The sequence below is a fragment of the Artemia franciscana genome, chromosome 10, assembly GCF_032884065.1.
Source record: "Artemia franciscana chromosome 10, ASM3288406v1, whole genome shotgun sequence".
Lineage (NCBI taxonomy): Eukaryota > Metazoa > Arthropoda > Branchiopoda > Anostraca > Artemiidae > Artemia > Artemia franciscana.
In genome coordinates, this window is record NC_088872.1 from 45,765,288 (window position 1) to 45,791,643 (window position 26,356).

The 26,356-nt window shown below is 35.3% G+C and overlaps 1 protein-coding gene across 1 annotated transcript in view; it reads right to left on the reverse strand.

Annotated features, from left to right (window-relative positions):
- Positions 1-26,356, reverse strand: part of LOC136032257 (maternal embryonic leucine zipper kinase-like) — a 126,818-nt gene that overhangs the window by 39,850 nt on the left and 60,612 nt on the right. Inside the window, exon 11 of the mRNA XM_065712502.1 lies at positions 23,909-24,110. Coding sequence (XP_065568574.1) covers positions 23,909-24,110 — 202 coding nt within the window. The remainder of the gene's footprint in view (positions 1-23,908; positions 24,111-26,356) is intronic.

Here is a 26,356-nt window from a genome sequence, read left to right on the forward strand (position 1 = left end):
GTCCTTCTCTGCCTGCAGGATTTGACCTTTTTTCTAAAGTGCTTAGAAATATGGCAAAGTACATAATAGAAGATAGAGACCGTCAGATCAATGGTCATTTTTCTGTGCAGGAATTTGCCCCCTTGCTGAATGAAGTCCTTCTCTGCCTGCAGGATTTGACCTTTTTTCTAAAGTGCTTAGAAATATAACAAAGTACATAATAGAAGATAGAGACCGTCAGATCAATGGTCATTTGTCTGTGCAGGAATTTGCCCCCTTGCTGAATGAAGGCCTTCTCTGCCTGCAGGATTTGACCTTTTTTCTAAAGTGCTTAGAAATATAACAAAGTACATAATAGAAGATAGAGACCGTCAGATCAATGGTCATTTTTCTGTGCAGGAATTTGCCCCCTTGCTGAATGAAGTCCTTCTCTGCCTGCAAGATTTGACCTTTTTTCTTTGGTTGGATCACAATATAAATTTATAAATCATATAGAAAATTTTCAGGTACGCAGGGGTGTAAATTCATGAAAATGTAGGCGGAAGAGGTATTTTTTAAAATCTAGGGTCCAATTTAGTTACTTTTTCAATTTTTTGGATGAAAAAGCCAGAAAAAGTATTTCTCAAAATCCAGGAGAAGGGCAATGTCTCCCTCCCTAACTAACAGCACTGCCAGTACGTGCGCACTACCTTGTTTCTCCGAGGGAGGCATTTTGGTAGCACCCTAACTTCTTTGGAAGGGACAAAAATAGGCAAATGGACCCCATGTCCCCTCCTTCGTTGAGTACGTACCTCAAAAAGGACCCAACCAAATAAAGCAGCGTATTTACGCCTAGCTCCTATACAACTCTTAGACATAGGATGAGGTAGATAATAGAGTAAGAATTAAGGAGTAGTGACTGTACTAAAAGCTTTAGAGCACCAACGAGGAATATCCGGCTGAGGATAATCCGAAGTAAATTTACCGAAAACAACAGTCCTATCAATCAGTTAGTTTTTAGTGATTTTAAAAACCGCAGTTGTCCACTCTGCCGTGTCCGGTGAAACAGCTTCCTTCCGCTTCTGAACAGGAAATCGTCAAGAAGTCGGAAGGAAGGAGTTAAGAGTATGGGAAGCACTATGGTCAATTCCCAGCTCAGTGCAGAGGCGTGAATTTTTAAACTTAGCATTTGTAGATAATTATAGTTAATACTTTTAATGCCAATACTCTGTGTGGGAATTTAATCTTTTCTTTTTTTGTCTTTCCTCATGTCTTTATTATTTTAACATCAGTGACTATTATATGTATACAAAGTATAAAATTCCCATCTGGGTAGGAAACAAAGCAAAACGTTGAGATACACAATATCAACATATTAGCTAAATTCCTTTGAGTGACAAGTCTTCAAAGATACCATAGGCCTACTATCTTTGCAAAAATTCTATTCCGTATTATCTATGGAAAATTCTATTCCCGATGGCTAAACTAATACTGTCAGCCAACACATCAGAAATAATCTTCCAGAAATGGGGTTTGACACTGATTATACTGCCTTCAGCCTCTTGAGCTGTTTGATCATACTTCCAACTTGGTCTAGTACTAACCACTTCAAAACCGTATTAGGGGGGGGGGTAGGGATTTTGATACCCCGAAATGTTTGTCCGATTCATAAGGTAACAAAATGAATATAAACAAGTTTTGATACATTTCCTAAAGCCTTTTTGTAACCCCCTGAAAAGGCCTTTTGTACCCCCCCCCCCTGAAAAAGTTCTACGACCCAGAAATGCTTTACTTGGTTGTTGTGTGCAATCCCAAAAAAACATTCATTCTCACTACAACTCCCTATATCGTCAAATAAAATTTTTGCTCTCGAATATTCTTTTTTTACCATTGCGATTTTTTCGTCGCACATAAGTGCGTCAGATCCTGTAGCACATGTGCCACTAGACATTCTTTCAATTCCTGGGTATGTTTTTAAGCCTTTTGATCAGAATCTTGTTGGAGGGGAGCTTCCCGAAACGAATTTTAGAATTTTTGAAAACAAATGTTTTACCAGTAAGTGAAAAAAAAAACTTTTTACGCAAACTTTCATTAAATTACCTTGAATACAAAAACGCTTTCGTGATCTTTTTATATACAAACTTTTTTTAAAAAAAGAAATTCCAGAAAAATACAAAGAAATATTAATGGTCAATGAATTACCGGTCCAACAAAACAATAATCACCGATCCAACAAAAGAAAGTAGCTGTAATAAGAGTTCACTGAAATATGACATCTAGTAATCAAGATCTAAAATTAAAATTAGTTATAAAGACCGAAATCTGTAGCATAGGGGTTCTATTCTTTCGAAAAATTAGCATTAATGGTTTGATAAAAGCCTACCAAAACCAAAGAAGTTACTATAAGATTTGAAAAACAAAAGAAATTTAAACCGTGAGAAATCAAATCACGGTAAATTCCATCTGTAATTTTAAGGTTTCACAGAAGACGAAGGAAAAATAAAAGAATTGTAGCATTGATTACTTGCCTTAAACAATACACTTTTCACAAAAAAAAACAAAAAGAAGCAATTATAGCGTCGTAATTTAAAGTCAACTGGCTAGTCCATATTGAAAAGTACATCAAAAGCAACTAGATTTAGTTTATGTTACTACGCCGATTCAGGAGATCCATGCTCAAGGTCGTGTCCAGGGGGGGTTCAACCCCCCTCGAAATGTTTGTCTGACTCGTAAAAACGTAACAAAAATGAATATAAATATATTTTGATGCGCTTGAAGTACCCTACCCCGCCCCGAACATAAATCCTGGATACGACCTAGTCCATGTAGTCTTCATTTGCACCCATGCACTGTTTATTGCCTAGATTTTACGTGCTGAGTTTGACGCTGCTATTTCTAATAACCCTATTAAATAGCCATCTATATAATTTCTGTTAGCTTTTTTCTAAAACTAATTTTAAATACTTTCTTAGACCACACTGATTTTCCACTTACGAACAAATAAGAGAGAAAAAATGGTTTGATTTAAATAAAGCCGTTTTTCCAGTGCTTTATTTATATTACCCGTTTTTCTCTCTTAATTTTTCGTACAACTGATTTTAAAAATTTGTTTCCCGCAATAAGTTTTTCGAAGAAAAGTAAATAGAAATACTAAAATAAAAATAAAATAGAAATAACATCACGGAATAATTCAAATTTAAAAAAAACCCAGAAATTACTATCGATGAATAAATGAAACCCACAATGAGCACTAATTAAATTGAATGATCACATCAAACGTAAAGATAATAGATATGATATAGCTGAATGCATTAAAAACAAGGTTTGGTTAATCCTCCCTCACCATAGCCACAAAACTTTCAAAACAATGCTGTGTCGTTTATATTTTACTGAAAATATATATAATTTGAACAGTCAGATTAAATTTTTCAAAACATTGATGCAAAATAAAAATAAAATGAAATCACTTCAAAATAAAGATGACTGGAAAGAACTAGTGAAAATAAACTGAATTTTTAGTATATAATGAAATCAATTCCACGAAATAGCAGAAAATTCACGGTTCGAGATTTTGTGAAATAGTTTCTTAATTGTAAAAATCTTTAAATTGCATTTGGCTTTCATTAAAGCACAAATGGCGTAATCCCTCTCAAACCATTTAAACGGGTTAAAGGGTGACCCATTAAACGTCATTTGCGTTTTGTGAAAAATAATATGTATTTTGAATAATATGGTTTTTATTTATTAAGAAAAAAAATCATTATAACAATCCAGATTACTAGTAAGAACTAATGAAAGTAAATTTATTGCATAATACATAATAACATTGATGTCTGGAAATCTTAGCAAGTTTTTGTTTTTCAATACTGTAATCAATTTATTTTTTATCAACTAACATTATAATAAAGTAGAGTAACAGAAGAGAAATGTTTAAACTATATTTTCTTTTCAATACAGCGAAAATGAGAGAGTGGCTTTTAGATTTTTTTTTTGGGGGGGGGGGATAACCCTACTCTTGTTTATGGAATATTCATTCATTTCAAATTTACTTGATTTCTCGTTTTAGGATTCATCTATAGCAGTATCTGTTGTATTTATATTTGGTATGATTATCCATTTTCAGCTCTGTTGGTTATTATTTTCATTTTTATTTCTGTTTGCTTAATTCATCCCTTGATAGTAGTTTCGGTTCGTTCTATTTCTGCTAGTCTTAGGCTTAAGAATTAAATGTTGCATTTTAATTTAAGTTTTGGACAAAACCTGAATATTCAGTTCCAATCATTTTTATATAATAAATTTCAACAATAGTTTCAGAGAGAAAACTATGATGAAAGGAGATTATCATTCATACAGATTGAAAACTCACTTAGTTTCGGTCTTCTATAGAACTAAAGCTGCCCTGGCCCTCTACCTATAGACACCCTTGTATATACACACATTTATAAAAATAATCATTTTACATTATATTTTCTTGTAACTGTTTCTTTGTTTAAATAAATGCATGTCAAGGTCATTTTGGAAAAAAAAACTCTGTTATGTTACTTTAAAAAACAAGGATGTCACGAATCTATGCAACCAATTTTTTTCGCACCGAGAACTGATATAACGTTTATTTCCAAAATTTACTGTCCCCTTTAACTCCATGTCTTCTTTTGAGGTTTCCTGGTCTATCTCTACATGTTCTGTATAAAGTGAAGAATGCAACACTGCACCTTACAGTCCCTATCGGTGGAGCTGATCTCCATTTCATGGCCCTACAGCCAGAAAGTACAAGAAGGGTTAGGGGCTAGCCATCCTGTATTTTCGCATAATTTTCTTGTTTACCTTCCCCAGATTTTCCGAAGTACCCATTTAGAGCTAGGTCGACCCTGGATATGCTCACAGAGACACACCACTGACCCCCGTTCCAAACGAAATAACCAGCATATAGTATTTCATGTCCAGCAAGTCTAAGCAAACTTCAGATGATAGATTATGTTGGCTCAGTTTCTGGTGAAATATATGGATTCAACCCAAATTTAAAACATTTGTTGAGGTTTATCTGGCTCTGTCTACATACCTTGTAAGATCGAAGACGAAAAACTATTGGGCTCATTTTCAGGTATTAAGGCCAATCTGGCCTTTTCTGCACGCCTTGTAAGTTATCTGGCTTTATCTAAATGCCTTGTAAGTTATCTGGCCATATCTACATACCTTCCAAGTAATCTAGCCCTGTCTACATACCTTGCAAGTTATCTAGACCGGTCAACGTGCCTTGTAAGTTATGTGGCCCTGTGTACATGCCTTGTAAGTTACCTAGCCTTGTCAATGCAACTTATGAGATACCTGGCCATGTCTACATGTCTTGTAAGTTATTAAATAAAAAAAAAAAATTACTGAAAGTAAGGAGCGATAAAACTTAAAACGAACAGAAATTACTCCGTATATGAAATTGGTTGTCCCCTCCGCAATCCCTCGCTCTTTACGCTAAAGTTTTTAATTGTCTTTAAAAGTAGAATTGTGACAAAGAGTCAAACTTTAGCGTAAAGAGTGCGGGATTGTGGAAGGGACAACCAATGTCGAAATACGAGTAATTACGAAATACGGAATAAAAAGAAATACGGAGTAATTTCTGTTCGTTTTAAGTTTTAATGTCGCTCCTTACTTTCAGTTAAAAAAACCATTTTTTTATATTTAATTTCTGAACGTTTTTGAATTAATGCATGTTTGATTTTGGCTCTCCGCACATAAATTATTAAAATGAAATTTACATATTAATTTTTTTTTTTTGGGTAAATGGCCTTCTCTTAGTTTTGATCAGAGGACTTTGAGAAACAAGGGGTGGGGAAGGAGGCCTAGTTGCCCTCCAATTTTTCGGTTACCTAAAAAGGCAACTAGAACTTTTAATTTTTGACAAACGTTTTTATTAGTAAAAAATATACGTAACTTAACAATTAACTTACGTAACAAACTTTTATATTCTTATATTTTTATTATGTATATGAGGGGGTTTGTCTCCTCGTTAATACCTCGCTCTTTACACTGAATCTTAAGTTTTGTCCCATTTCTTTAAGAATGATCCCTGAATCAGAAAGGCCGTAGAATAAATAGTTGAAATTACTAAAAATACTTTAGCATAAAGAGCGAGGCATTTTATCTCCTCCTAAATACCTCGCTCTTTATGCTAAAGTATTTTTAGAACCCACCATATGCGTAATAATCTCTGTTCGTTTTAAGTTTTAATGCTACTCCTTACTTTCAATTGAAAAAAACTTTTTTATGTTTATTTTTTCATTGTTTTTTTTATAGTAATGCTAGAAAATCCCGCGCCCTTTTCATTGAATTTCTCGTCCCCCATGACATATTCCTCCAAGGAAAGATTTTCTCACATATCCCCCTCCCCTCAATCCCACCCCAAACCAAAAAAATCCCCCTGAAAGCGTCTGTACACTTCCCAATAACCATTACAGTATGTAAACACTGGTCAAAGTTTGTAACTTGCACCCCCTCCCCCAGGGACTGTGGGGGAGTAATTCATCCCCAAAGATATAGTTATTATGGTTTTTGACTATGCGGAACAAAATGGCCATCAAAATTTTGATCCGTTGAATTTGGGAAAAAATGAGGGTGGGAGGGGGCCTAGGGGCTCTCCAATTTTTTTCACTTAAAAAGGGCACTAGAACTTTTCATTTCCGTTAGAATGAGCCCTCTTGTGACATTCTAGGACCACTGGGACGACCCCCGGAAAAAACAACAAACAAAAAAACAGAACAAATAAACACGCACCCGTGATCTGTCTTCTGGCAAAAAATACGAAATTCCAAATTTTTGTAGATAGGAGCTTGAAATTTTTGCTATAGGGTTCTCTGATACGCTGAATGCGATGGTGTGATTTAATATCGTTATGGTGTGATTTAATCATAGAATCGTTAAGATTCTATGACTTTTAGGGAGTGTTTCCCCGTATTTTCCAAAAGAAGGCAAATTTTCTCAGGCTCGTAACTTTTGATGACAAAGACTAAATTTGATGAAACTTAAATATTTAAAATCAGCATGAAAATTCGATTCTTTTGATGTGTCTTTTAGCATCAAAATCCGTTTTTTAGAGTTTCGTTTACTATTGAGCCTGGTCGCTCCTTACTACAGTTCGTTACCACGAACTGTTTGACAAGCCTATCACAGGCGAAAAAAATACTTGCTCCATTTTCAGATGCATCAATCTTCAAAGTACAGAGGTAAAAAACAGAGGCAATAATCTTCAAATTATTTTGATTTTCATTAAAGTCAATCTGTCCCTATCTACGCGCCTTGTAATTCATCAGGCCCTATCTACATGCCTTGTTAGTAAGCTGGCCCTATCTACATGCCTTGTAAGTTATCTGCCCCTGTCTAAATACCTTATAAGCTACAAGCCTACCAGAGATGACAAACTAAGAAGGGCCTATTCGGGCATCATGAAATTTTAAACAACAAAGCCAAAATGAGTTTCAATTTTTTTCTGCAATGGGGTCGGCATTGCCAAGAAACTTGTGATTGTCACTTTCAAGCCGATTAAAGAGGCGAAATTTAAAGTCCACTTTTGTGGATCTTAAATCTTTCCTTCTTTTGGTCGGCAATGATAAAAAACATTCAAAATAAGGCATTTGGGTCGAACAAAAGTACAGTGAGTCCTAACTGATTCACCTTTAAAAACCAAGTTTCGGCCATAGAAATAACAAATCAAACAAAACTAGAACCTTAAGATAGCATAAGTTATTCTAGTATTTAGTACACAAACACCATAGTTACAGTCAATGACATAGAAAACCTTAGAAGTACTTTTTAAAGCTTAACTTTAATTGTTTCTACTTGTCTCGAAAAAGCCTCTTCCTCAACACCCCGCAGAATCTAGAATGTTCTTCTCCGAATACTCCTAAAAATTCGTATCAGCGTCCGAACTTTTGAAGCAAACAACTAGTAAACTCTCCTTCTCCATTAAGACTGTATTTAGGGAAGGGGTTAAGGGGTTTGAAACCCCCCAACATGTTTATCCGACTCTTAAAAACATAATACAAATGCCTAAAAACCAAATTTTGATGAGTTTTTTAAAGCTTATTTCGTGCCCCCTTCCGAAAAAAATCTTGGATATGATCCTTTCCTCCACCCTACCATATCTAAAGCTTATGCTTTGTACCCCCCCCCCCACAAAATACCAAAACATTTTGGGGTATTTTGAAGAAATCATCCGTTCATCATCTGGGGAGTTTATCATCTGGCACGATAAAGGCAACATGCTTTTTTTTTGTATGAATTTTTAGCAAGTTTTTAGTTTTTAGTATGAACCTTTTTTTTCTTTTTTTTAAAGCAAGTTTTCACCTAAGCCAAGACAAGATAAAATGTTAAAGTTAGCTAGTGGGCTTAATAGCTTGCTTGCTTGGACTAACAATTTGAATGCCCTAGACAGGTTATTTTTCCAGGTTTCTTATTCTTGAACAAATTGGACATGGACCGTCATGCCCTGGGGTACAATGGGATAACTTCAAGAAGTTCAAGCAGCAGTATTTACAAAAAAAGTGTATATTTGAAACCAACATGGTAGAAATCAGCAGATTGTGGCCAAGACTGTTTTTTGTTCCGAAACATACTCCTACAAAAGTTATAAACATTTAAGGGTTGAAATAAACAGAGTTTCAACAATAGGGCAAAGCTACAGAAAGTTCCAAAACACAGTCAAATAAAACACTTTTCGCTTTTAAAGTCAGCCTGAAATCCACAAGATTTTAATTCACATTATTCGTTTTTTTTAAACGAACTTTCAATGGAATATGAATATATAAAAAAATCAGCAAGCTTTTGTATATAGTCTACAGTCATATCCAGGAATCAGGGGGAGGGATGGAAGGGAATGGGATGTGTTTAAACTGGAATGATTCTTAAAATTCAATAAATAAAATACCTAGCCCCTCTCAGGGTCGTTACTTAAACTCCACCTAATAAAATACATTACTTAGCCCCTCTCAGGGGTGTAATTTGCTGTGGAACAAAAGCAACTACTCTTCCCAGACCTCGATTTGCCCTCCCTCCAAGACCGCCAAGATCGCCCCCAGATGGAATTTGGTTTCTTCGAAAATCTTGTCTAAATTAAGGTAAGTTGTATAATTTAAGCATCCACAGAAATAGGCTAGTTTGCTTTAGTATAGTCTATCTTTACCTTTATGGTACTATATGGCTCATTTACAGTTTTCCTTGTCATTTTTGCTTGATTTGGGAAAATTGGCTCCAGCTTTGTCCCTTCCCCAGGACTTCGACGAAATTACGTCACTGTCCCTCTTCCGAACTGTCATTCTTACTTCACAAAAAAAAACAACTTCAAAATCAGAAAACCTTTGTAAATAGCTTAAAGCTGTACCCATGCATAAAAAAAAAGGCACTGGGATGCAGTTAAATTAGAAGTGACTGATAATCCAATAAAGATAACTTTCTGAAACGTAATTGAGTAAGAATTTTGCCATTGTCGTTTATAGAAAAAAGGATGACCAGCACTTAAAAAAAAACTATAAATATATATATATATATATATATATATATATATATATATATATATATATATATATATATATATATATATATATATATATATATATATATATATATATATATATAAATACTACTTCTTGACTTTTTTCGTCGAGCCACTGTATTCATTCCTTCCCTGTACTATTGTCAAAAAAATACATTTAATATTGGTTTACGGTCTTTTCCTTTTGAAAGTGATTGAACCATGAAACGCTTTTTTTCTTGTCGTAATATTAATAGGTTACGGATGCCATTTTCATTGACTTTTTCCAGTAGGTTGGAGAATGTAAAACTTGAAGCGCAATTAGATTTTGTCTATTCTGTATATTCAAAAGAGCAATTCATAAAGTGCTTGGTTGATCTCTATAGTAAGATTACATTCCGGAAATGCTCTAAAAGTTGCAGTTATGTTTGTTAGACCGAAAAATCAAAAAATTCCGTTACATTTCTTTTTTTTATGGTAGTCAAATAAATTTCGTTACCCTCAAAATAAAATAGAGCTGGCTATGACGAAGGTTAGGTTTTTATTTAAAAGCATCTCAGCCTGAAGAAATCGATCTTGATAGATGGGACAAGGAACTGCACCAAAAGGTGGTTACCGACGCCATTCCCTAAGATACAAATAAGCATGTTGAACTTTCATTATATATATATATATATATATATATATATATATATATATATATATATATATATATATATATATATATATATATATATATATATATATATATATATATATATATATATATATATATATATATATATATGTATATATATATCTATATATCTATATATATATATATATATATATATATATATATATATATATATATACATATATATATATATATATATATATATATATATATATATATATATATATATATATATATATATACATATATATATATATATATATATATATATATATATATATATATATATATATATATATATATATATATATATATATATATATATATATATATATATATATATATATGCATATATATTTTGAGAGAATGCCGCAAAATGGTGTGTTTGTCCCTAAGAGTGGGTGCCATTTATACAAAATGAACCGTTACTGTTGACCGTTTATCCAGTAATACCAACGGTTATTAAGTAGAACATGGTTGTATATCACATATTGGGAGAGGATCATTGAGTATTTCTAGGGGGTACCTAAAATTCAGAAAGCGCTTTTTCGGAAAGGCCAAAATTTCCGAACTGTCGATGAAAGATTTAATTCCTCTCATGTTAGGTGTGGATCCAGGAGATGGGGGGGGGGCAGATCCTACCCCTAAAAACACCATGAAACAGTACCTTCCACATCGTTTTAATACGGGCCTGTCCACAGAAGATTGTTATCAGTAAATTTGTCAAAAACACATATAGCTTTGTTAGTCTAACTATAGTTAGTGACTTTCGAAAAAACAGATCTCTCTCCCCTTTGACGTAGTCCTCGAGCAAAAGAAAAAACTAAATCTGGATCCTTGCCTTTCTGAACTCTCTTGAACTGGAAGAATTTATTTTGACTAAGCATACAGTTTTGTTGCTGAGTAGAGAGAAAGCTACCCATTACTGCAAGGGTAGTTTTAATAAAAAAAAAAAAAAATAATAATTTGCAACAAATATCGTAGCATTGTGAAAGAGGCTAAGCTTCAGTGTAAAGAGCAGGGCATCCGTGATGGGGGGATGGGTTAAGGTCCTCCTTATTATTCCATTTAGTAACGCAAGCACACCTAAATGATCTCTTAATCTCGAGGTATTGCCATACAAAAGTTAGACTTTAGCATAAACATAAGACGATGGGAGTGCCCCCAAATTTAGATTACCCTGAATATGATATAAACATTACTAACGTAAAAAACAATGCTTTATTTAATTTTTGCTCTCAAATGAAAATAAAGAGTGACGTCCAAACTCGGAAAAAGACAAACAAAGGTCATTCTATCCATGAGGGACCTTCCATCCCCTCCAACTCGCGTCCTTAACGCTAAAGTTCGACTTGTTATCCAGTGCTTCAAGAATAAATATGGTATTTGAAGTTATTGGAAACACACCCAAAAAGTGAAGTTGAGTTAATCCTAATGAAAAATAACAAAACATGGTGATAAAATAATACCTTAAAAAGAAAATTATGGAATCAAAACCCAACCTAACATTACCTAACCTAAGCCCCACCCCAACCCCTAATGTGCAAATATATAGCCCAAATCATATAAGTCCAAAGCATTCTTTCATCCCCCACTTGTTTTTGTAGCTATGAAACCGGTTTTCTGAAATGTAACCTAGGCGTAATTCTTGAATGTGTTTCCAATAACCGACAAGTACCATAAGTACTTTAACACAAAGGCAATATGATAAGAAGTTTAGTGACCTAGAAGTTTAAATCACTGTCTCAAAGACGGTGCTTTGAGAATTAAAAAAGCTAATTTGTTGTCTTTTGCTTCAAACAATAAATTGTTCTGGTGGAATGTTTTGAAAGCCAATCAGTAAGTAAAACGCTTACGCTTACCAACTGGATTACTGGATATATTTGTTGCTCTCTAAAATGTTTTCAGGAAAGCCGTTGTCAAAATACAACGATATAGTGTAAAGAGCGGGAAGTTGACGGTGCGGCATCTCCCCTCAAATATAGGGTTAAGTTTTATTGGTCGCTCTTTACTTTTATTTAAAAAAGTATTTTATCTAATATTTTTAGAACAAGGTCTTAAATAAAATTTTCTTTTACATTTTGATATTTTTCACACACGAGGCGTGCGTGCGACATTGGGGATGCACCGTTATCGCATATACTGAGTTAATTCACAAAGATCGAAAATACACTGAACGGCTTCTGCTCATCTTCTCTATGTAACTCGGTTCAAATATAATATTAATTTTATTGTGTTTATGGCTTTCCAAGTAACCTCGTAACTCAAACCTTCAATAGCTGAAAACTGATTATTTTTGCACCCAATGAGTGTTAGCTAATTTTAGACGGTTGACGATTCTTTCCAAAGCCGCTTTGCGAACTTTACCCATGACAGGTGAATGAATGAAACTTGACTTTATTTAGAGTTCAAGACAAAAGGACAAATTACCAAGAAATTCCACTAAACACTTTAATCAATTTCAGCAGCTTTGACTAAAGCCAGCTCGGAAGCATGGAAAGAATCACATAGCTCTATGTACCTTTTCATGATAGCCTACTGCGTTGAGCCATGGTTGATAAAATAAAGAATAAATTCATTGTCTGCCTTGATTTTCCCATCAGAACCAAAAATGACATAATGACCAGGTCTATGTTAGTAAAATGGTAAGAGGAGTTACGACATTTGAAACCAGATGGTTTAAAGATAGATTCGTGCAGACGATGTTGGGGTGCTAAACAGTGAAAAAACCGTGACAAACTCCGCAAAATTTTTTTGGACTAGTTTTAATTATTTCCCAACAACTACAAATAACAGATGATGCTGAAGTCAATTTGAATTAAAATGGAATAGTTGTGTTGAGGTTCTACCAAGGTATTCAAGCTCGGTTCTTCCATTATAATGGAAAACGGAATTTTCCATTATTTATTTGCCAATGCGGGTGCCTCTCCTATAGGACCAATACACGGCTTGTTATATTTTAGCAAGTCAAGCCTGCCTAGAGTCTCAGGCAGGTTGACCCAAAATTGAAAATTGACATAGGACCATTAGATTGCCCGAAAATGAGAGGTAAACAAGGGACGCTTCCCTATGGTCTAAGGCAGGTTGAAAGCAAGAATTTAAATTTGAAACATGATACCGTTAATTTCGTCTAGAATCAGAGTCAAACAAGCTTCTAGATTCAAAATGGGGTCAAAATGATGTCAAATGATTCAAAATGATGGGGTCAAAATGGAGTCAAAATGATTCTGCAATGAGCGTGAGGCAAGGCAATTGATTCAATTGATACACTTAGACATTTGCTAGACTAATAAAAAAGTTAATTTAATGTTAGTTGAAATTTAAAATGTTAAATGTGAAATTAATGTTAGTTGAAATTTAATCTGGCTGAAATTTACAGCCGTGATTCCTTGCGGTGAAAGGACCCTACTTTCCAACGAAAGGACCAAAACCTTTTCTAACACATACGTTTGTAAGCCCTTGAGTTAAGAAAAGAAATAAAGGAGTTACAAAATTTGCAACCAGACGGTTTAAAGATTAGATTCGTGCGGAAGATGTTGGGGTGCTAAACAATTGTGAAAACTTTGTTAAAATAAGGGTTTCATAGCTATTTTCTAGTCCCAGAAAATAAAAAAAAACTGGAAAAACGTAAGTTTTCCCCTGAGTATGCAACCCAACCGAAATTGTTGCGTAACATAGGGTATAATTTAAAATTTGTATTGAGGAAGTTGCTAGTACGCTAAAATGCTACTCAAAGTGAAAAGAAAAATATTGCAAAAAGGAAATAAGAAGCAAAACATCATTTATTTTTACTTTAGGGAATTATAGAAAATATTATTGTCTATATTACAGCTTATAGGATTACACAAAAGATTATAGCAAAACGCTATTGCATTTTGCATAGAAAACAGGATCTAAATTAGATTAATTTAAAAATTAATTTTAAAAGCAGTGTAGCTTATATTGACTACGCCGCTAGAAATGTCTCAACGAAATTATAGCAAAACGTAATATTATAAACATTTTGCATAGAAAATAGGATCTAGATTAGATTAATCCAAAAATTAATTTTAAAAGTAGTGTAGCTTATATCCCACTACGCCGCTCCAAATGTCTCAATGAAATGATAGTAAAACGTAATATTATAAACATTTTGCATAGAAAACAGGATCTAGATTAAATTAATCTAAAAATTGATTTTAAAAGCAGTATAGCTTATATCCCACTATGCCGCTCCAAATGTCTCAATGAAATAATTATCCCTTTTGAACCCTTTTAATTACCTATTACCCCTTTTTTAATGGACTTATTACTATTTTACCCTTCTTTTATATATCCCTTTTTATCACAACGTTGCTTAAATAAGAATAAATTAGGTCAATACTGTCAAAAAATAATAGTAAATCAAGGCAAAATTTAACATTCACTTCCATTTTACTTACCAGAGTTACGAGTCAATATTTTAAAACTACGAAGCGTTGTTCATTTTACCAAGGAAGAAATTTGCTTTTAACGTGGTTTGGTCTTGGAAGAATATTACAACACGGTTTTTTGAGGTGTCCCTTGATTGAATACTATGTGGCATTCTGAGATGACAGCCCCTAAAATCTTTTTATGTTTGGAATCTACAAGGAAAAGGAAAAGCTTTGTCTGAAGTTAACCTTTAAATCCCTGAATGCAGCGTCTTTCGTTACTACAAAGTGGCATGATCTCCTATATCAGGAGGGGAGTCCTATAGCCACTGTACTGTAGTAACTATTAATAAAAAATATTTTTTGGTTTGATGACATTATATATATCTGGATATTACCCACGCAGTACCAGGACAGATTGTCATAAATATGGATATTACTCATAGCTTATTCATTATTCTACTTTAAAGAGCGGCTAGGGTAAGAGTAATATCTAAAACTTGACAAAAGTGCATTTTAGGTAGCTCAGCATAATTGACGTGATTTGTTATTCACTAGGTTTTTTCTTAAGAAAAAGCCAAAGGCTTTTTCCTGTATGTGTGTGTGCGATAGTTGAAAAGGATGAGAATTTACCAAGCAAATATAATATATACTAAAAGTTGACGACGAAAACTGAAAACGTTTGAAATTCCTCGACAAATATTGAAAAAAGCAAGATTTGATCGACAAAAATTGATTGAAGCGGCATTCACTCGACAAAAACTGAAAGTTCTAATTTTTTTGACAAAAATGGAAAAATCAGAATTTCATCGACAAAATTGAAAAACTACGAGTTCGTTCGACACGATAATTGTGAAGAGCAGCGGCGACAGAACTCATCCTTGTTAAACTCCTGACAGGATACGAAAAAAGGTATTTGGCTGTCCGGTGTCTTTAAACAGCATGTGTATATAGGAGGCTGTCAAATCAAAGGTTTAAAATTTGAAACATACCTAAAGGACGACCCGAAAAACACAAATTCGCAATTGTTGAAAATTATATGTCGTTGGAAGAACAACAACCTGCACACTCAAATGTCCTGAATTCAATGGGACAGAGTTCCAGGACAATTAATATTGAATTCAATGTCAATATACAAAATCCAACTGAAGAGATTTTGTCCAACAACCTAGATCAATAAACTCGATAAGAACAGCTAAAGTAAAAGGCATGGGAAAATTGACTAACGTAATGATGATACTAATGAATATCCATCCCAAGAACACTTTGAAAACATGCGACAACGAGTAATACAACGCATGGCAAAGAATAATGAATGATAACGACGTCTGCGGTTAGGAGACAAGCGAGAGCGAGAATCAAAACGAATCACAGACAAAAAAGATGCAAAACGAAATCTGTGGTTAGAAGAGAAGCGACAAAGAGTATCACAACGAAGACGCCATGCTCGACCTATGGCAACGATCTATGGCATAGAATGCAGCACTAATCTACAAATATACTGAAAACCACACAATTATTAACTACAAATCATAGGGGCCCCCTCACCGCTGTACGTGCTACCACCTGAAAATGAACGTCAGAAGTGTAATATTGTATGGAAGAAAGCACCGAAATGCTCCCCACCAAATGCCGTTTATTAAGTGTTAGTAGAGATAGCTACGATGGTTACTCCAACGTAACGATAATTTAGTAACTCCAAAACATTGTAAAGAATGAACCCCTGTTTTTAATAGAAATTTTGCATGATGTCATGACATCATGCGTACCAGAGACATGTGTACTACTTCCAGCGACCGAGTGAAGCTTCATATACCTTTCTGATCACTGTGTTTCCTTTATTAGTATATACAAGCCTACCGCGTACAAGAATCAGTGTCCCTTGGTATATATATATATATATATATATATATATATATATATATATATATATATATATATATATATATATATATATATATATATATATATATATATATATATATATATATATATATATATATATATTTATCTATATATAAAAAAATAAGTTGTCTGTCTGTGCGTCTGTCTGTCTGTCAGGTGACGTCATGTTTCTGTGTTGACTGCCGTCATCAAGTTAGTTGTCGTCATTTTTGCTACGACGGTGACGTCATTCAAGATATTTAAGACATATGTTCACGTAGAAATCTATTAATGTTTAAGTTTAAAATGACTGATGAACTTACAATGGCAAAAGCCGATGAAGATGCTCAAAGAGTCTATGCCAAAAAACTTGCTGCTGATAGAGAAATTCAGAAAAGAAAGCGTGCCGAGGAATCAAAAGAACAGCAAGGAAACAGGCTTGAGGCTGATAGAGAAAGAAAGAACAGAAAGCGTGCCGAGGAATCAAAAGAACAGCAAGGAAACAGGCTTGAGGCTGATAGAGAAAGAAAGAACAGAAAGCGTGCCGAGGAATGAAAAGAACAGCAAGGAAACAGGCTTGAGGCTGATAGAGAAAGAAAGAACAGAAAGCGTGCCGAGGAACTACCAGAGCAACGCGGAAGCAGACTTGCTGCTAAAAGAGAAAGTGAAAAAAGAAGGCGTGCCGAGGAATTACAAGAACAGCAAGAAATCAGGCTTGCTGCTGATAGAGAAAGTAAGAAAAGAAAGCGTGCCGAGGAATCACAAGAACAGCAAGAAATCAGGCTTGCTGCTGATAGAGAAAGTAAGAAAAGAAAGCGTGCCGAGGAATCAGAGCAACCTGAAAGTTATCGCCTGGCATTCAGGTACAACCCAGTCGAAAATTATAGCTTGAGTAGATGTGTTCAAATCGGGACAATGTCTAAAATTTTTCCCTATTGCAAGGCCTTGAAATTCAATGGTGAAACAATGGGAATGTGTTGCGCCTCAGGAAAAGTTAAACTTCCTCTATTGGCTGCACCACCAGAGCCATTGAAGACTTTCCTTACTGGAACTACGTCAGAATCTAAGCGTTTTTTGTCACAAATCAGAAAATACAACCCATGTTTCCAAATGACGTCGTTTGGAGCCCAAATCGAAAATCCAGGTCAATTTATGTCTACTTTCAAAGTAAAAGGGCAAATTATCATAGAGCAGGGTCCCTTCTACCATTCTCAGGCGAGAATCATAAATTTTTACAATTGTACTTCATCAGTGATAGAGATTCTGAATTGAATGCACGTTGCGAAATTTCTCCCAACGTTGAAAGGACAATCGTTTCCCAATTGCAACATCTTTTCCACGAAAATAATAATTTAGTGCGTCTGTTCAAAACAGCCATCGATTTGATGCCTACTGATACGCATAAAATTGTTATTTCCGCTGACAAAACGCCTCCTGGCCAACATGTGCGTAGATACAATGCTCCAACTATCGACGAAGTGGCAATCGTTATGGTCGGTGATCAGTTTTTACCTCGAGATATTATTCTTCATAAGCGAAACGCTCAGTTGTTAAGAATTGCTGAAACTCATCGATGCTACGATGCCCTACAATATCCTATCATTTTTTGGGATGGAGCCGACGGCTATCACTTTAATATTAAATTGATGAATCCAGCCACTAACAAAGAAATGAATAAGAAATGCAGTGCAATGCATTATTATTCCTATAGACTAATGATTCGGCAGGACGAAGAAAATTATATTTTAAAATGCCGTGAATTGTTTCACCAATTTGTCGTTGATATGTATGCTAAAATTGAATCAGAACGTTTGCTATATATCCGCCTGAATCAGACCAAGCTCCGCTCTGAACAATACATTCATTTGCGAGATGCAGTTATAAATGACGGTAATACCACAAACGTTGGAAGATTAACAATTTTACCTTCGTCATATGCTGGCAGTCCCCGTCATATGCATGAATATGCTCAAGATGCTATTGCGTATGTTCGTCTCTATGGTCGTCCAGATTTATTTATTACATTTACATGTAATCAATCTTGGGACGAGATACTGCAGCTTTTACTTCAAGGACAATCGGCGGTTCATAGGCATGACATTACGGCCCGTGTCTTCCGGCAAAAGTTGAAATCTGATAAACTACATAGTAAAACTTGAAGTGTTTGGGTCAGTGCGATGCTGGATGTACTCAGTGGAATGGCAAAAACGAGGTTTGCCACACGCACATATACTAATCTGGCTACATAAAAAAATTACTTCGAACGAAATTGATGATGTGATTTCCGCTGAAATACCTGATAAAAATGTCGATAAGGGGTTACATGATATTATTGTAAAAAATATGATACATGGACCTTGCGGTGCACTGAACGAAAATTCACCATGCATGGCCAACGGAAGGTGCACAAAGCAATATCCTCGACTTTTAGTATCAAACACAATTACTGGCAATGATGGTTACCCACAATATAGAAGAAGATCTACTGAAGATGGCGGTAAAACAGCAATAATAAAGAAGCGTAACGGTACCACTATCGAAGTAGATAACCAGTGGGTTGTTCCATATTCCCCATTATTATCAAAAACATTTAATGCACACATAAACGTTGAATACTGTAACTCCGTAAAGGCAATCAAATACATATGTAAATACGTCAACAAAGGCAGTGACATGCAGTTTTTGGCTTGCAGCCCGAAATCAAAGATTTCGACGAAATCGTACAATATCAGGCTGGAAGATACATAAGCAGTAATGAAGCTGTTTGGCGAATTCTTTCATTTACGATACATGAACGTAGTCCAGCTGTTGTTCACTTAGCGGTACATTTACAGAATGGTCAACGTGTTTATTTCACGGAAACCAACGTGCAACAGAGTCCTGAATCCACCGGATACAACATTAACAGCTTTTTTTTCGCTTTGCAAAAATGATTCTTTTGCAAAAACTGCTGTATACTGAAGTGCCTTCGTATTACACGTGGAATACTAAAAATAAAGTATTTGAACGTCGAAAACAGGGTAAGTCAGTCGACGGCCAACCTACCATCTTCAAAGATACCACGATAGGAAGACTCTACACCGTTCACCCCAATCAACATGAATGCTTCTTTCTACGCCTGCTTTTGGTGAATGTACCCGGTCCGACATCCTTTGAGTATTTGAGAACTGTAAACGGTACTATACATGACACTTACCGTAGTACATGCCAAGCTCTGAATTTATTGGAGAATGACCAACACTGGGATAACTGCATCAATGACGCGTGCGAAACGTCAACCCCAAGTCAAATTCGTGCATTGTTTGGCATCATTTTAACAACTTGCTCTCCATCAGCTCCTACAGAGTTATGGGAAAAATATAAGTCAAAAATGTCCGAAGATATACTCCATCGAAAACAGTTAGAGACGTCAGATATGACTTTTGATTTTACATCAGAAATTTATAACTACACTTTAGTTATTATAGAAGATTTGTGCGTACATATGGCAAACAAACCTCTTCAGGTTTTGGGAATGCCTTCACCTAACCGTATCGCTGCTGTTTCGAGATGTGTAGAATTGGATCGTGAACAAAGTTACAGTACGAGTGATCTATTGTCGTATGTACAAAATAACATTTCCAAGTTAACGTCGGAAGAAAAAGACATTTATGATACGATAATGCATTGTGTCGATAACAACGTTGGAGAAATTTTCTTTTTGGATGCGCCAGGAGGTACTGGTAAAACGTTTGTGATAAAACTGATTCTGGCATCAATTCGATCAAAAAATGATATAGCGTTGGCAATTGCGTCGTCCGGAATAGCCGAAACATTGCTGCCTGGTGGAAGAACTGCTCATTTTGCTTTGAAATTGCCTCTGAATTTCCATTCTACAGAAACTCCCACGTGCAATATTTCCAAATCATCTGGGATGGGTAAAGTATTGCAGCAATGCAAACTTATTATTTGGGATGAGTGCACAATGGCACACAAAAAATCGCTCGAGGCTCTGGATCAATGCTTGAAAGATTTGCGAGGGAAGTCGAAACCCTTTGGCAGCACATTAATATTGCTTGCGGGAGATTTCAGGCAAACATTACCTATAATACCTAGATCAACTCCTGCAGACGAAATGAATGCTTGCCTGAAAAATTCTAATTTATGGGCACACGCAAAAACATTAAAATTAACTACAAATATGCGTGTCCGATTGCAAAACGATGACTCTGGTCAAACATTTTCAGATCAATTGCTGGCAATTGGAAACGGAAAGCTCCCAGTAGACTCAATTTCAGGACGTATACAACTACCTGCTGATTTCTGTAATTTAGTGACGTCCAAAAATGAATTGATTGAAAAAATATTTCTGAATATTCTAAAAAATTATAAAAATAATAAATGGCTAAGTGAGAGAGCGATTTTTGCACCCAAAAATATAGACGTCTACGAAATCAACAATATTGTTTTGACCAAGATTCGAGACCAGGCAGTCCTTTACAAGTCAGTCGACACAGTTTTGGAACCAAATGAAGCGGTTAATTATCCATCTGAATTTTTAAATTCCATAGATCTTTCAGGGTTTCCACCACACGTGCTACAACTAAAAATAGGCGTACCAATAATACTTTTAAGAAATATAAACCCACCAAAGCTTTGCAATGGCACTCGACTTGCCGTAAAAAAAACAATGGAAAACCTAATAGAGGCCACAATCTTGACAGGGCCTTTTGAGGGTGAGGCTGTTCTTATTCCTCGCATTCCCATGATTCCAACGGATCTGCCTTTTCAATTTAAAAGATTGCAATTCCCAATTCGATTAGCATTTGCAATCACCATTAACAAAGCTCAAGGTCAATCATTAGAAAAATGTGGTACAGATCTTAATACTGATTGTTTTTCCCATGGACAATTGTACGTTGCATGTTCGAGGGTCGGTAAACCTGACAATCTATTTATATGCAGCGACAATTGGACAGCGAAGAATGTTGTATATTCGCAAGTTTTACGCAGTTAATTTGTATTGTATCTATCTATCTATCTATCTATATAAAAACGAGTTGTGTGTATGCATGTTTGTTTGTTTGTGAAAAGAGCGTTTGCATATGACGTCATATTAGTATATACGGCTTTGTATATGCACAGACAATGGGAAAGCCAAGAATGTTGTATATTCGCAGTTTTTGCGTAGTTTGAAACACATATATAAATCTATCTATATTCAAAGGTGGGACACAGGGACACAGCAACAATGGCGCGTAACGACTTACGCGCGCTGTTGGGGTGGCGCGAAGCGCCACCCCAACAGCTAATATATATATAAAAATAAGTTGTTTGTTTGTGTGTCTGTCTGTCTGTCGATTGACCTCCGCATATGACGACTAAATTATTTCAAAATATACCAATTCAAAAACGAATGTATTCAAGCCGAAGTAGTTGAGTTGGTAAAGCGTTATGTTCCGGGTTCTAGGCCCGAGAGGTTCCAGGTTCGAACCTTGGCTTTAGCATAAATACAAAAGAAGAAAAAAAACTAAAAAAGGTAAAAACTACAAAAAAAAACTAAAAAGAAAATACTAAAAAAACTAAAAAAGTTTAAAAACTGAAAAAACAACTAAAAAAGAGGTAACAAACTAAAAACTAAAAAAGAAAAAAAAAACTAAAAAAACTAAAAAAGGTAAAAACTACAGAAAAAACTAAAAAAAACAACTAAAAACTAATAAAAAAATGTAAAAAACTAAAAACTGAAAAAGAAAAAAAAAAGAAAAAAGGAAAAAAACTGAAAAATAAAGGAGAAAAGGAAAACCAAAAAAATAAAAAATGAAAAAGGTAAAAACTATAAAAAAAAACTAAAAAGAAAAAAGACTAAAAAAGCTAAAAAAAGGTAAAAACCAAAAAAAAACTAAAAAGAAAAAAAGAAAAAAAAAAATTATTTCATCATATACCAATTCAAAAACGAATGTACATACAGACCGGGACACCGGGATACAAATGACGACCGGGACACAGGGAATATGACTGACGAAATTACAGACTGGGGCACAAATGACGACCGGGGCACAGGGAATATAAATGACGACCGGGACACTCTAAGAGATATTACAGACTGGGACACCGGGACACAAATAACGACCGGGACACAGGGAATATAAATGATGACTGGGACACAGGGACTCAACTACAACGGGGACGCCGGGAGGCACAGGGGGGATATATAAATGACGATGGGGACACAGGGAATGTTTGATTAGCAATCACCATCAACAAAGCTCAAGGGCAATCATTAGAATAATGAGGTATAGATCTGAATACGGATTGTTTTTCCCATGGACAATTATATGTTGCATGTTCAAGAGTTGGTAAACCTGACAATCTATTTATATGTACACACAATGGGACAGCGAAGAATGTTGTATATTCGCAAGTTTTACGTAGTTAAAAACATATATATATATATATATATATATATATATATATATATATATATTTTTTTTTTTTTTTTGCAATGTGTTAATACTTGTGATTTGGTAAATTTTATCATATTTAGTTTACCTATTGTTGCTAAAAAGAGGGATATATTAACAGGATAAGCTTGTTTTGGTGTTACTTGGTTGTTTTACATTTGCTTTTTTTTTTCATAGGCATGTATTTTGGGGGTGATACCTGACACGGGGATGCCATGGATATTCTGTGGTAGCCACAACACTTGGCTGGGTAGAGAATTTAAAGTGGCGAAACCCTATAGGCCAGTGAATTCTCCTGATGAGCCCTTGTGTTGGTTTGTTGCCTCTGAATTATTTGTCTTTATTATTTTTTCTATTGTTTGATAAATGACGACTTATACTTATTGACGACATGACTGCCTGTCCATGGATTATTCTTTATGGTTGATTGTGTTTGGCTATGCTGTTTGACCTATGTGATTGTATGGATGAGTAGGGTTAAGGCCTCATTCAAGTGCTGGTCTATATTAATTACTAATTTAGGAAAACAGTCTTCCTTTTCTCCTTCTGTCTCTTTTTTTTATGTGTTTGTGCTGTTGCATTGGTGATTTCTCTTTTCATGATATATATATATATATATATATATATAAATAATACGCAAGTTTTACGTAGTTAAAAATATATATATATATATCTATCTATATGGACAGGTGGGACACAGGGACACAACTACAATGGCGCGTAACGACTTATGCGCGCGGGGGGGGGGCATGGGGGGCGCGGGGGGGCATGGGGGGCGCGAAGCGCCCCCACCAACTAGGTGTTGGTGGGGTGGCGCGAAGCGCCACCCCAACAGCTAGTATATATATATATATATATATATATATATATATATATATATATATATATATATATATATATATATATATATATATATATATATATATATATATATATATATATAATATATAATATATATATATGTATATATATTATTTTATTTTTCATTTCGTTATCTTCTTTAAAGATATATAACAGAGGATATTAAAAAGACGAGTCTAACCTTTCCTGAGGTCGCCGAGGGATAGTCATTAAGCACAGGAGCTTCTAAAACTCTTTTCCTAGAGGGCGTCAATAAAGATCTCATCTTATCAATGCCTCGTTCTATAGATCCAAACATCTTTTTCCCAGACATAGGACCAGCTCCAGTTCTCTGTGGCGTTTGAGCTGCAGCTATCCAACTATCCACTGGGTCATTGGCAATCCTAAAATAAAACCAAAGTACAATATGCTTCAAGTCGAAGATTTATTTCGACGACCTTTTATTCGTTCCAGTTATTCAAGTTCCAAAGGAGGAGCTCGCAACTTCTCTTTATTACAGAAATATAGTAACGCAATACTATTTTGGAGGAAATTTTTGCATTAGATTTTCATATCCTCACCACTTAAGAAAATCTCCAATCCTCACTAAAATCACGTCTTCGGTACCTGGGTTGGTGCTCTTTGGGATCTAAAATCAAGATGGCAGATTGCTAGTTTCAGGGCCCAGAGGCGTCTAAAGTAGGTATATTAACTTGCTAATTCTGGTACCAAAGAAAATCCAATAAATTGGATTTCAATTATGAAATTTTTTTATTGATCTACGAGGGATGGGGCATTTTTTTTTGTATTTTTTCTCGGTTAAGGTCCATTCAAAATGAGATTTTGCTAATGCCAAGATTTGGTTAGCACTATTCTGAGCTAATAAGAATCTTTGTTAGATTTTTCACCCAGTTAGAAAATCATACGAAAAATCTAATTGGTCCAATTTAGCGCTAGACTAGCACTCCATATTAGTAAATCTCATTGTAAATGGGCCTTTAGTCCAACCACAAATAGTTTGTATCATCCATAAATATTTTACTCTCATGACACATCTCTAATTTTTGAGGGGAGAGGGTAGAGTCATTAAATAAACGAACATCTGTTCAGAGTTTGTCTGACCTATATTCTGTGGCACTAACTGTACGGAAGGGGAACATTTGACCCGCTCCAGAAGATTAAATTATAGAAAAAAAAATGGGGGGAGTTGGAGGGGGAAAACCTAAAGTCCCGGTTTTGCTACTTTAGGCACTTCCAGGTAAGCTAGGACGATGAAATTTGGCAAGCGTATCAGGGACCGGACCAGATTAAATTAGAAATAATCGTTTTCCCGATTTGACCATCTGGGGGGGGGGGGGGGGAGTGGGGGCCGGTTAATTCGGAAAAACTAGAAAAAATGAAGTATTTTTAACTTATGAGCGGGTGATTGGATCTCAATAAAATTTGATGTTTGGAATGATATTATGTCTCAGAGCTCTTATTTTAAATCCCGACTGGTTCTGATGACATTGGGGGGAGTTGGAGGGGGGAAAACCTAAAATCTTGGAAAACACTTAGAGTAGAGGGATCGGGATGAAACTTGATGGGAAAAATAAGCGCAAGTCCCAGATACATGATTGACATAATCGGAACTGATTTGCTCTCTTTGGGGTAGTTGGGGGGGGGGAGTAATTCTTAAAAATTAGAAAAATGAGGTATTTTCAACTTACGAAGGGGTGATCGGATCTCAATGAAATTTGATGTTTAGAAGGATATCGTGTCTTAGAGCTCTTATTTTAAATCCCGACCGGATCTGGTGATGGGGGCGGAGAGTTGGGAGGGGGAAACCTAAAACTTGGAAAACACTTAGAGTGGAGGGATCGGGATGAAACATGGTGGGAAAAATAAACACAAGTCCTAGATAGATGATTGACATAAACGGAACGGATCCGCTCTCTTTTGGGTAGTTGGGGGGGGGGTATTTCTGAAAAAAAAGAGGTATTTTTAACTTACGAACGGGTGATCGGATCTCAATGAAATTTGACATTTAGAAGGATATCGTGGCTCAGAGCTCTTATTTTAAACTCGACCGGATCTGGTGACATTGGGGGGGGGGGGAGTTGGGAGGAAGAAACCTAAAAATCGGAAAACACTTAGAGTGGAGGGATCGGGATGAAACTTGGTGAAAAAAAAAACCAGAGTCCTAGATACATGATTGACATAACCAGAACGGATCCGCTCTCTTTGGGGTAGTTGGGGAGGGGGGGGGTTAATTCTGAAAAATTAGAATAAATGAGGTATTTTTAACTTACGAACGGGTGATTGGATCTCCATGAAATTTGATTTTTAGAAGGATATCGTGTCTAAAGTTGGAGGGGGAAAAATTTTCAAAATTTTGAAAATTGAGGTATTTGTAACTTACGAAAGGGTGACCAGATCTTAATGAAATTTGATATTTAGAAGGATCTTGTGCTTTAAAGTTCTAATTTCAAATTCCGACCAGATCCTGTGACATTCGGGGGAGTTGGAGGGGGGAACCGGAATTCTTGGAAAACATGAAAATTGGAGTATTTATATCTTACGAATAGATGATCGGATCGTAATAAAATTTGATTTTTAGAAGGAATTCATGTCTCAGAGCTCTTATTTCAAATCCCGACCAGATCTTTTG